Consider the following 11939-nt stretch of genomic DNA (forward strand, 5'->3'; position numbering starts at 1 on the left):
CCCTCTGCTCGGGCAGGTGGGCAGTGGGGAGAGATGCGGGTCCCTCAGCCTCAGGCGGGGGCGTGGAAGGAGCCGCTGCTAAGCCTGTGGTGTAGACACGAGGGCAGTGGCTGCTGACTGACTCCTGGTCCCTGAACCGCCATGTCGGTCTCTTGCTCTGGCCAGGAGTCCCGCAGGGGCAGGCGTGGGGCCTGGTCCTGGCGTGCCCCCGTACTTCCCAGTGTCTGTGTGGACAGGAGGTGGCTGTGGGTGGCAGCCAGTGGCGGGAGGGTTTGATGCATTTATGTGCAGGTGGGCTTCGGCTCTCATGGCTGCAGGTGCAGACGGGGATGGGCCCAGTGTGCGTGGCAGAGTGCGGGTTCAGCCTGTCCCTGCCATCCCAGGTAGGTCCTCGGGGGTGTGCTCACTGCAAACAGGAGTGTCCTGGTGGGGCAGGGGCACAGTGGGCATCTCCGGGGTGGCTGGTGGAGGCTGTCTTTGGGGGCAGCATCCTGGCTGTGGGCATGTCCCTTAGGCTGCAGCTTGGCCGCCCGAGTGCCATCTTGTCGCCCTCAGCGGTAGGCAGTGCCTGTCGGCCGGGCGTGCTGCCGACAGCAGCCGCGTTCACATCAGTGCTGAGTGGGGAGGGGAGCCCGCTGGCCTCCCAGCTCAGGTCCAGCCGCCCCCAGGCAGGGGGTCCTGAGGAGTCCTGAGGCTGGTACCTGCCCCGTGCCTAGCTGTCCCAAACCCTGGGTCCATTTCACCTCGAGCTCGAGTGGAGCTGTAGTACCAGTCAGCTCCCACGGGGGCCCTCTGCAGGTCACACGCCCTCCCCGTCCTCCTGGGCTGTTGGCGTCTGCCCCTTCCACTGCGAGGTGACCTGGATGCCCGCTTGCCCCCGTCCCCCTGCCCGTACCAGCTGTACCTGCCAGATGTGCAGGCTGCCAGGGCTGCAGAATCTGGGACACATGAAGGGGGATCTCCCGTGAAAACACTGCCCCTTTATTGTAAAACCCATGAAGCACACACAGAAAACCCCGTAACAGCCCCGAGCTGCCCTGGCTGCACGGTGGGCCCGTCACCTCATGGTCCTCTGCTGGCTGTCTCACACTGGCCTGCCCCCCACCCTGCCAGCAGGAGGCAGTTCCTTGCAGCCCACGGAGTCCTGTCTGTGAGGGAGCAGGGTTGGCAGCCATGCGGGTTGCTCTGCGTGTGTTGCCAAGTGGTTCAGCCATGGACACTGCCAGGCACTTAGGGACTGGGGGCAGCTGAGCCAGGGGTTGGGGTCGGGGCTCTGGGCCAGGCTGACTGGTGTGGCCCCAGGGTCCAGCGGCTTCTTAGAGGCCACTGGTGCGGAGAAGCCCACAGGAGTGGGCCACAGCCAGGAGCAGGAGGCTGCCTCGGACCCTTGGGACCCCAGGATGCACATTCACCTCGGGGCCGGGCGGACACCCCAGGCCTCAGTCCAGGAAGCAGCCTGAGGCAGAGTCCATCCTTTCAGAAGGTGACCACGGGGACTGACAACCTCCTTGTTTGATGCCCCATGTGGGTTACTGTCCCCATGGCGGCCAGTCCGTCCAAAGCTGTGACTGCATGGACGAGGTTCAGACTTGGGTTAGCACCGCAGTGACTGCAGCTGTGGCGATGGGCATGGGGCACATGTGTCACATAGGCACTGTGGGCCCCAGGGCTGGGTGTGGCTGTGCCCCTAAGGTTCCCCCAGCCCCGAGCTGACGCCTGTGGGGTGGGCGTGATGCTAATGCCACCTTCCCTGGTGGCGGGGGAAGGGGACCGCCAGGGCAGCTTGCGGCTCTGTGGCCGGGCCCTGAGCCCACAGTGGTACATCCTCTGGGAGTTGGCCACTCCTGACTACGACCAACTGATGAGAAACTGCTTCTCCACAGACAGCACAACCGGGACCTCCAGGGTCTGAGGAGACGAAATGACCAGTCAGGTGGCTTGAGGCCTGGAGCATGCGCGCCCATCCCCGGGTGGCCCCGCCCCTCTCTAGCTGGCCCCGCCCTGCATCTACTTCACCCCAGCTGTGTGGACTGAGCACGCTCCGCCCCCCAGGGCCCAAGCTCCTCCCCACGACCCAGCCCGGTCCCCACCCTGGGGCTGCAGCCCCCTGCCCACTGGGCCTCTTGCCTTGGAGTCAGGGCTGTAGGTGAAGTTGGGGACTGGGACACCGTTGGAGAGGACCTGGCGTGGGGCAGTGGCCACCCCCAGGACAGTCAGCTTCCTCAGCTGCAGGCCGGCCGCCTCCCCGGCCACATGCTCCAGGTGGTTCACAATGGTGTTCTGGCCCAGCAGGCGGGGCGGGAGGGGTAGGAGGACATGGAGGTGGCCGTCAGCCTCAGCCCACAGTGGTTGCGGGGTCTACTGGGACCTGGCCCATCCAGCCCACGGGCACCCAGCCCTGCCCGCCTCCTCCAGCAGTCACCCACAAAAGCCTGCCCACAGCCAGACAGGTCCCAGACTCACACTCCTGGCCAGGAAGGTGACCTTGGTGAAGGCCCCCCGCTCCAGCACCCCCAGGCTCTCCCCGTCGTCCCAGAAAAGCTCCCCGCGAGCCTCGCCAGTCCGGTTCAGCGCCACGGCCAGGGCCATGGGCTGCCTGCGGGACTCTGTGGTCGTGAGGCCGGGGCCCTGGGGGAGGGACAGACATGAGTGACGGCTGAGGCCTCCAGGGTCATGAGATACCAGGCCCAGACAGCCTTGAGTTCAAGAACACAGGATGTGGGGCCACACCCTGTAGTCACCGCACTGAGCAAATGGGTCAGAAGGGTCCACGTCCCTTACAGTCCAAGGCCTGCCCACCTGCAAGGAGGCCATCCTCCCAGCCTCTGGCAGAGCCGCCCCGGTCCTCCCGCTGGCTGGCACCCCGGGGTCCCCTGCCCCCAAGCCCCTCCATGCCTGTCCACACTGCACAACAGCCAGCCCATGTACCTGCAGGGGGATGATGTACCCAGCCCGCAGGTGGACGTTAATGGTGTCCAGGGGGGCTGACAGCGTCATCCACTGCCCCTCACTGTGGATGGCAGGGCTGGGGGGAGCCAGAGGCGGGAGGCTGCCCAGGACTTCGAGTGGCATCTGCAAGGAGGGCTCACGTGGGGAGGGTCCAGGCAGCGCCAAGCCCCCACGCTGGCCCTGGGCAACCTGGGGGACATGGTAGGGACCTGGCCTCTAGCAGGGACTGAGCCCAAGAGGCCTGACCTCAGGTCTGGGGCAGGGCAGCAAAGGACACTGAGCAATGGCCATGGAACCCCAGTTCCCCCAGCTGGAAAGTAGGACTGCCTTGAGGAGTTGCTGGGCTGAGGCCCCTGGCCCATGGGCAGAACCCGCATCCGGCCCAGCCACGGGTGAGGACGGCCCGCACCCGGCCCAGCCCACGGGTGAGGACGGCTGGCTCTGCCCATTGCTAGTCTCAGGGTCCCCGTGACTCACTGTGTGCAGGGGGTACCACGTGCCCGCAGGGAAGTAGCCGGTGACGTTCACCTTCCCTGCCTGCAGCACCGGGGTAACCAGCAGGGCCTGCCCCCACAGGAGCTGCTGGTCCACAGCCCAGGTGTGGGGGTCCTCAGGGAACCTTCCAGAGGGAAGAGCAGGCAGGTGGGCCTGGTGGCCAGGGCTGGCGAGAGCAGCAAGGACCCCAGGGGGCAGCTGTAGGGCAGCTGGGCAGGGGGCAGTCCCTGCAGCCAGAGCCCTGGTGACCTTCCTCACCTCAAGGTAGAAGCTGGGGGAGGGGGTTTGGCTTGGGGGAGTGTGTATCTGTGTGTGTGTGTATCTGTGTGTGTGTCTGTATCTATGTGTGTATCTGTGTGTAGTATCTGTGTGTCTGTGTGTGTAGTGTGTGTGTGTGTGTATCTGTGTATGTAGTGTGTGTCTGTGTGTATCTGTGTGTGTCTGTGTGTGTGTGTGTGTGCACGCGCAGCTCCCAAGAACACTGAGGACTTAACGGTTCAGTCCACAATGAGGGGTTCCCTGTGAGGTGCCAGTGCTGGTCTCCTGGGCTGGTCCACAGCCCTGAGGTGAGATCTGGGGACCCATTAGGAGACAGGCATCCCCGGCACTCACTCCAGGAAGAGGGGCCGGGCCATGGTGTCCCCGTGGACGTGGGCCCGGTGGAAGAGCGTGTAGAGGTGGGGCAGCAGGGCGTAGCGCAGGCCCAGGGCCCTCCGCATGGCCTCCTGGGCCTCTTCGCTGAACCGGTATGGCTCCTGGGGCTGGGCGGGGCAGGGACACGAGTGGGCACAGGTTCTGGCGCCAGGTCGTGTGGGGTCTCCTAGCCCCTGCCCCCGGTGGCCCCGCCTACCAGGCTGTGCAGGTCATTGTGGTTCCGCATGAAGGGGTAGAAGGCGCCCAGCTGGGTCCAGCGCACGCACAGCTCCTCGGAGGTGTTGCCTAGGAAGCCGCACACGTCCGCCCCCACCAAGGGCACCCCGAGCAGACTGAACTGCAGGACCTCTGTGGGGCAGAGCCAACAGCTCAGAACGTGCGGGCAGGGCCCCCACGCTGGTCATCATGACTGTTTCCTGGCACGGGTGGGCACAGCCACCTGGCCCCTGCTACAGGTTTAAGGCCGAGCCCTGGCTTCTGAAGTGTCCCCCTGCTTCAGCTAAGACGGGGTCACTGGGCAGCCGCCATCAGCAGGACTGGTGTCCTGTGAAAGAGACGGCTGTTAAAAGGCACAGACACAGCGAGCAGTGTGGACGACAGGCCAAGACCTGAGTGACGTGGCCCTGGGGACAGGCTGGTGCCGACACGGGGCAGCAGAGCGGACTCTCCCTGCGGGCCCTGCATGGTGGCCTCAGGACTGGAGTCCCCTCCTAACCCACTGTCCTGGGCTCTTGGGCCACTCCTGGGGCTTCAAGGCTCTGAAAACCATGATCAAATTCCCACAGGCAGAACAAGACCGGGCGGGCAGAGGGCACTCCACAGACAGGGTGACAGTGCGGAAAGTGGTGCCAGAGCCAGGTGCGGCCTGGGAGAGGTGGGAACCTGGCGGCTTCTAGGGCAGTGGCCGGGCAACCCGAGAGGGGAATGCGTGCAGGACCCACCGCAGGCAGACCACACAGGAGGGCTGATTCACACAGGTGGGCTGACTCACCCGGGTGGGCAGACTGCACAAGCTGACTCACACAAGTGCCCTGACTCACAGGTGGGCAGGTGCACAGGCGGGCAGTGCTGAGCCCAGGACCTCCTCCCTGCCCCCGCTCTGGGCAGACCCACTCCAGAGGGGCCCATGCTCTCTGGGAGCAGTCCCCGTCACCTGGCAGGCATTCTCACCTGGCACGGAGTAGGCCAGGTGCTCCCAGCTGCTCCACACATCCCCCGTCCAGTGGCCAGCATAGTGGCCGTGGCCAGCGAAGGTGGAACGGGAAATGACAAAGGGGCGTGTCCTCCGGGTGTTGACCAAGGCCCTGAGCAGAGCAGGGGACCCATGACCTCTCACCACCCACCCCTGCGTGCAGGGCCTTCAGCAGGAGGCAGAGGTGGTGATGGGAAAGGTGGCAGGCAGTGGCAGGGAGCAGGGTGGGCGGCAGCCGGCTCCCCCACTGGGAGCAAGCCCCAGGCCCTCCTTGAAGCCCAGAGCTGGGCAGCCGGGGCAGGAAGCTGGGGGGCAGGAAGCTGGGCTCACCTGTGGGAGGCGATGGCCTCGGTCAGGCCGTACAGATTGTGCAGGTTGTAGTGCGTGGACAGGAACTGGCGGCTGGAGACGCAGATGGTGGCTGCCCGGAGGGCTCCGCCCACCACTCCTGGAAGAAGGAGTTGTTCCTTGGGGCTCCCTCCCCGCTCCTCTTAGCCCTGGGGTCCCTGCCTCAGCAGGCTGGGTCCTCAGCCCACCCGCTCCTGGGCACCGATGCAGGGTGCTCACCTGGCAGGTAGGGAGGGTTCTCCAGCTCGTTGTCAGGGCAGCCATCCTCAGAACCCTTCACGAAGTTGGACGGCTCGTTCATGTCCTACAGGGAGATGGCAGGTGGGCCCATGCCCTAGCCAGAAGCGCGGAGCCGCCCAGGTCAGGCTCACACTTACAATCCACATGCCATCGAAGGGCACCTGGGCATGGAACTCGGCCACCATGTCCTGCCACCAGTCCAGGGCTTCGGGGTTGGTGAAGTCGGGGAAGACAGTGGATCCTGGCCACACCTAGGGGACAGGAGCTCAGGGGACCCTGACCCCATCCAGAGCTTGCTCACAGGGAGGTAGCTCTGAGCAGAGTGGCAGGGCAGGTTGGGGCAGCCTCCTGGCCACCAGGCCAGGGCCCAGGGAGTGGGTCTCCTCCCATGGTGGCAAGAGCCAGAGGGACACTAGTCCTGGGAGAACAGGGGAGCCCCAGGCACAGCCCACTGGGAAGAGGGGTGACGGTGGCAGGGGCCACCTCACCTCAGCCTCCACTGTCAGCCCCAAGCCTTGGAGCCACATCTCCCACGCGTGCACACGGGTCTGCGCAGCCCCCTCCCTCAGCTGGCAGCAGTCCTGTCAGAGCTGCTGTCCACTGCAGCTGTGGCCCCATCTGCTGGCTCTGCTCCCCTGCGACCCGCCCTCCAGCTGCCCCTCCCGCCCCCAGCGCACTACCTTGCCTGTCAGCGGCTGCCCGGTCTCGTTGGTGATGAAGACCCCTCTGCGCAGGCCCTCGTCGTAGGGCCGATAGCTCCCAGGGGGCGCAGAGCTGCTGATGGCAGGATCCTGAGGAGACAGCCCCCTCAGAGGAGCATGCCTGGTGCGGCCACAGGTCCGCACGGGGTGGAGGGGGGCGCTGAGGGGTGGGCACCTGGGCCCCTTCTCCGGCCTCCTGACTTCCCATGTGCTCTGGGGCCCACTCACTTCCTTGAATGTTACAAGGGTGACAGCTGAGGGCTGTAGACACCCACGCTGCTCCAGGCGGTCCCAGCTGCACCCGGAGCACACACAGTGCCCAGCCTCTTGGCAGCCATGGTCTCCCCTGGGGTTCCCAGGGGCTGCCAACATGCTCTCCCTTCCTGCCTCCTCCAGGCAGGGCCAATCCTGGGGTGGCTTGCCTCAGGCTGTGGGCTGGGCCTGGAGGTGGACCACTCAGGGAGAAGCAGGGCCAGGGCCACTTGGCTGCTGCCACTCTCATCCCCCGCCCCAGGCCCTTCAGGCACTGGGGGCACTGAGGGCTGCCAGTCTGCCAGCACCCCTGCTCCAAGGCAGCTGCCAGCACCCCTTCCTGAGTCCTGGGCCCGGAACTCTGCACAGCTGGCAGGGCCCATGTCTCCTCCAGGACTCACCACAATCATGACGTAGTGCCGGCCGCCCTCATGCAGCTCGCGCACCATGGCCGGGAAGTCGGCGAAGCCGGCCTTGTTGAAAGTGAAGTCCCTTCGGCCGTCCATGTAGTCCAGGTCATTCCACTGCACGTCCTGCGGCCGCACGCAGACAGGGCCGCTGTGGGGCGGGCCTGCTGCTGCCTGGGGGTCCCCCACCCCACTCCACCCTCCTCACTTACCAGGGGGAACCCAGCCCGGGTCATGTTCTCCACCACCTGGCGGGTAATGGCCGTGGATGAGTAGCCCCAGCGACAGAGGTGGAAGCCCAGCCCCCAGTAGGGCGGCATGAAGGGGTACCCTGCGGGCCAGCAGGGCAGGTGAGGCGGGGTGGGACAGGTGTGGGGCCGGTTGGGTGGGGAACGGGCCGTACCCACGACATCCAGGTACTGCTGCACCACACTCTTGGGCTCTGGGCCCAAGAAGACGTACAGGTCCAGGATCCCTCCAGTCGACCGCCAGGTGAGGGCCGGGCTTGGCTGAAGGACCACGTCTGGGGAAGGCAGCGTGGGCTGAGGGACCATCGCCAGGGCCCTTGGCATCGCTGAGCTGGGCCAGTGGGGAAGGCTCTGCCTGTTCTGCCCTGAGCCGGCGTTCCTCAGCCAACCTCCAGCAGCAGGCACCGGGATGACTTACCCATGGCATTACTGTTGAGCAGGAAGACCCCGTGGGCCATGCCACCCTCCTCCAGTGCCAGGTAGAAAGGGTGTGACCCATACAGGTTGGCACCAGGCTGGGAGCAAGAGGAAGGCACCTCAGTTCTTGCCCCTGGGCTCCACACCTGCATTTGACCCCCAGGCACCCTGCTGGGTGTCCCTGCCCCCATTACCATGGGGGCCACGTCCCGGTTCCAGAGGGTGACCTTGGTCCAAGCGGTGCTGAGCAGCAGTGGGCTCAGGTGCTCAGCCAGGCCGGTGAGGAAGTGTGAGGGCAGCGTCGTGGACAGCTGCAGGAACTGGTCAGCGAAGAACAGCGGCGCCACGCTCGTGTTCAGCCTGCAGGGGCACCGAGGGGCTGGCACCACAGGCCCACATGGCCCCCAGCCAGCAGCCGCAGCATCCCCAAGGGGCTACCACAGCCATGCCTGCCACGGAGCCAGGGCCCAAGCGAGTGCCCTCAGCTCTGAGTGGGTTTATGTGGGACTCTTTCGTCCACGCAGGGGTCCTGCCTGAAGGCCAAGCACGCTGTACTGTGGGCAGAGAGGGACCAGGTGGGGCCTCCAGCGTCACAGCTGTGGTCTCGGAGTCTGAAAATGAGCTCTGGCCACTCCTGCACATCTGGCAGCTGGGGCATGTGGGCAAGGAGCACTGGACGAAGCCTTGGTGCCAACATGCACAGCCAACCCCCCTGAGGGACACAGGCTCACTCTGGAGTCTGCCTGAAGTCCCTGGCCTCTCCCAAGGGCACGGTGCACTTGGTAAGCCAGGAAAGTGTAGGTTGATGCCCTGCATGGTGGGTACCCCGCCTCAGCTCTCTGCATGCCAGCGCCTCCCCCATCTCCTGGTGCGAGCTGACAGCAGAGCAGGGGGTGCTGCTGTCTGACCTGCAGACAGAACAACCCCTCCCAGGAGCTTCTGGCCCTGGGGGTTCACTCTGCACCTGCCCACCCTATGAGAGAATGTGGGGACCGGGCACTCACAGCACCCGGCCATCCAGCTTCCGGCGTACAATCACCCCAAAGGGCTCCTCCGAGAACTCCACGCTGTAGAGCGGAGATGGGGCCGGGCCTTGGGCCCGCGGCGTGTGCAGGGGCACCTCATAGCGCTGAGCAGCAGGGTCCTTAATCTGGAAGACAGACCCGTTCTTCATCCTCCAAGGAGCAGGGACCCAGGCTGTGCGGCGTGGGCTGAGGCAGACCATGAGACCTCTCTGGGCCAAGGGACAAGTATGCTTCCCATGCAGCCAGCCCACCGGGAACCCTCCAGCAGCGATGTCCCTTCGGTGCCCGGGGCTCCTCCCAGCGGCCCTGCAGTCAGACTCTGGCACACGACCTGCCCAGGGTGTAACCATAACGGGCACAGTGCGCTCAGTGGCTCCCGGAAGCCTTGGAAGGTGACAGCTGTTCCGAACTGTTTCCCATGCCCAGGGGCGGCCCACACAGGGGCCGCCAGCAGTCAGCAGCTGTGAGCCCAGTGCCCATGGCCCAGAACGTCTCCCCAGGGGCTTTTTCAGAACCCAGAGGGTCACTTCTGGGGAGGCTGGTAATAGTCTCCCACCCATGCCCTGCCCTGCTCCTAGGCCACCCACACAGCAGCAGATAGCTGCCTGAGGAGTGTGTATGTGTCCCTGCCCCGTCCTCCCCGGGCCTTGCGGAGGCCTCTCTGCCCACCGTGAAGTGGAGGCGGCTGTCCGTCTCCATCAGCACGTCCAGCTGCAAGGTGAGGATGTCTTTGGGGAAGAAGGTGGGCACATCACGGGTCAGGGTGGCCGTGTAGCCGGTCTCCGAGGGGCGCAGTCCCTCCAGTCTGTAACTGGGGTAGTTGGGTGGGAAGAAGCACCAGGGCTGTCCCATAGGGGCTGCCTGCTGCGTGGGTGCGTAGCAGCAGCCGCGGGCCTCGCACTGCTCCTGGGTGATGGCCCGGTCCGGGGCGCAGTCGAAGCGGTTGTTGGGGGGCACGTCACACTGAGTGCGTATGGTTCCAGGCCGGCCAGGGAGTGCCTGGGAACCCAACTGGCGGGCTCGCGTGGGGACCTCGCGTCCTCGGAAGACACTTCCCAGCTCTCGGGGGACCAGCGGGAAGTCATAGAGCAGCACGTGGCCCAGGAAGGCAGCTGTGGCCAAGGAGATGAGGACGCAGAGGCCCAGCACGGGGCAGGAGCAGCCCTGCATGTGCATGGCGGGCAGCGTGGGCAGCTCCCGGGGAACCTGTGAGAGAAGGAGCCACGGTCAGTTGGCAGTGCTAAGCGGTGCTGGGCTGCCACCGGGGCGGGCTTACCCTGCAGCGCCCAGGGGGCCTTGACAGGTGGGCACACTGACCCAGGACAAGGGGAGGCCAGGGCAGAGGGAGAGCCGCACCGCTAATGGGGGCACTGAGAACTCTGACAAAGCAACACAGCTAAGGGTGTCTCACACACACACACACACCCACACCCGAGGAGCAGCTTGAGAGTGCCAAGGCCCCATCCAGCCCACAGTGACAGTGGGGTGAGCAAGCCCCGCTTCTACCAGGAGGCCAAGAACAAAGTGGGGGCACTGCCCCAGGCCTGGTCTCTTTCCCACACACCTTGAGCACAGGGCCTGGGCGCTGCACTGCCACCCAAGTCAGAGGTCCTGACCTCCGATGACCTGGCAGCTGGGGCCCGGCTTGCCCTGCATACACAGGGCCCTGGCCCAGCAGGTGGGCGCTCACCTGCACTGGCTGCCCCGGCATCTGCAGGTAGGGCCAAGCCCCTTCCTGGAGCCCCACCCTGCCGTGGCAGACACAAGAGCACCCGAGCAAGGCTGCTGTCCTCCCTCGGAGCTCGGGGAACGTGCGGACACGGATCGCATGGGCGGGAATGTGGCCTCCCCGCACTGTGGCACCCACGTAGGTTTCCCTCTGCGTGTCTGAGAGATGGCTGGGAGAGTGGGTGGACTCACTGTGTCCTGGGGTAGGGATCCAAGGCCACGGGGCTTGGGGAGGGACTCCTCAGGCCACAGTGGGCAGCATGTTGGACCAGGCCAGGTTTGGATGCCACTCACACGGACTCTGGGGAGAGCCAGCTGCAGCATCCCCACAGCGGCACGCAGCAGAAGGGGCACCCAGGCCCCACCACCTCCGTCTCAGCTGTGCAGGTCTGCAGCTCCCGGCTGACCCTGACCACCTGCTGGCCAGGCAGGCCCCCTCCACACGCCACCCTCAAGGGCACCGGTCACTCGCTGGTGGCTTGGGTAGTTCTCCAGGGCCGACCACTTCACCATGAGCCAGGTACAACCTCGAGCCCCTGCAGGGACCACCCCTCCTGGGGGGACATGTCTCCTGCCCGGCCTTCCACTCCTGGGGGAGCTGCAAGCCAGCAACCAGGGGCACAGGGCAAGGCCAGGCGGCCGGCCCAGACATGGCAGGCACCTCGGGCACGCGTGACTCAGCCCTCAGCAGGCGCCGCCCAGCACACACCCCAGGGCCCAGGCGCCCGGCCACCTGTGCTCACCGCCCACTGCTCTAACGGCAGGCTCGGCTGCCGGGCCCTTCTAGGAGAGGGTGCAGCGCAGCCCCAGGCCCAGGGGTCCCGCAGGACGGTTAGCGCCGGGCAGCCCGCCGCCTCCAGGCTCGGACTTAACCCCAAAGGAGGAAGAGCTGAGCGGAGGTCGGGCCGGTCCCGCCGGGGCGCAGGGGGCGTGCGGGGAGGCCCGCGCGTCCGGGGCTCCCTGTCCGCGCCCCGTCCCGCCCCGCGCGGCCGCGGCTCCCACTCGCTTCACCTAACGCTCCGCACGGAGGAGGACGACCGCGGCCACCCCGGCCACTCCGGCCGCCCCGGCCACTCCGGCCACTCGCCGTCAGGTCCGCCGCCTCAGGCTGCGCGCACGCGCGGCCGCGCTCAGGCGGCCTGGTCACGTGGTGTGGCCGCCGGCGCAGGCGCCCGAGGGGCGACTGCGGGTGCCCCTGACGGGGGACCCCGGGGTGCCGGAGCCCGTCCCTCGGCCTCCTGATGGGGGACCCCGGGGTGCCGGAGCCCGCCCCTCGGTCTCGG

The 11939-nt window shown here is 66.4% G+C and overlaps 1 protein-coding gene across 2 annotated transcripts; it reads right to left on the reverse strand.

The window, feature by feature from the left end:
* Nucleotides 1-1825: 1825 nt before the first annotated feature.
* Nucleotides 1826-11754, reverse strand: GAA (alpha glucosidase). 2 transcript variants are annotated; one of them, XM_040989810.1, is made up of 20 exons: nt 11668-11754; nt 9598-10134; nt 8908-9053; nt 8098-8263; nt 7905-8001; nt 7642-7761; nt 7451-7569; nt 7233-7364; nt 6559-6669; nt 6016-6129; nt 5858-5942; nt 5621-5738; nt 5269-5402; nt 4295-4446; nt 4057-4205; nt 3427-3568; nt 2929-3072; nt 2464-2628; nt 2128-2280; nt 1826-1908 (listed from the first exon to the last, which is right to left on the reverse strand). In XM_040989810.1, the coding sequence occupies exons 2-20, from the start codon at nt 10102-10104 to the stop codon at nt 1849-1851; spliced, it is 2814 nt and encodes a 937-aa protein (XP_040845744.1). In that variant the 5' UTR covers nt 10105-10134; nt 11668-11754; the 3' UTR covers nt 1826-1848. The 2 variants fall into 2 exon arrangements, with proteins under 2 accessions (XP_040845744.1, XP_040845745.1); XM_040989811.1 differs by lacking the exon at nt 11668-11754 and having other exon boundaries at nt 9598-10150.
* Nucleotides 11755-11939: the final 185 nt, after the last annotated feature.

Source organism: Ochotona curzoniae, unplaced genomic scaffold (genome assembly GCF_017591425.1).
Source record: "Ochotona curzoniae isolate NIBS_2020 unplaced genomic scaffold, NIBS_Ocur_1.0 contig_523, whole genome shotgun sequence".
Taxonomy (NCBI): Eukaryota; Metazoa; Chordata; class Mammalia; order Lagomorpha; family Ochotonidae; genus Ochotona; species Ochotona curzoniae.

Bases quoted from the DNA above. Each gene is read 5' to 3' on its own strand.
- GAA (XM_040989810.1), bottom strand. From the start codon at position 10,104: ATGCACATGCAGGGCTGCTCCTGCCCCGTGCTGGGCCTCTGCGTCCTC. The intron at 3,073-3,426 runs GTGAGTCACGGG...CCCTCCTTGCAG, and splicing joins CGTGGTACCCCCTGCACACA to ATGCCACTCGAAGTCCTGGG. The intron at 1,909-2,127 runs GCAAGAGGCCCA...TCGTCTCCTCAG, and splicing joins CCTACAGCCCTGACTCCAAG to ACCCTGGAGGTCCCGGTTGT.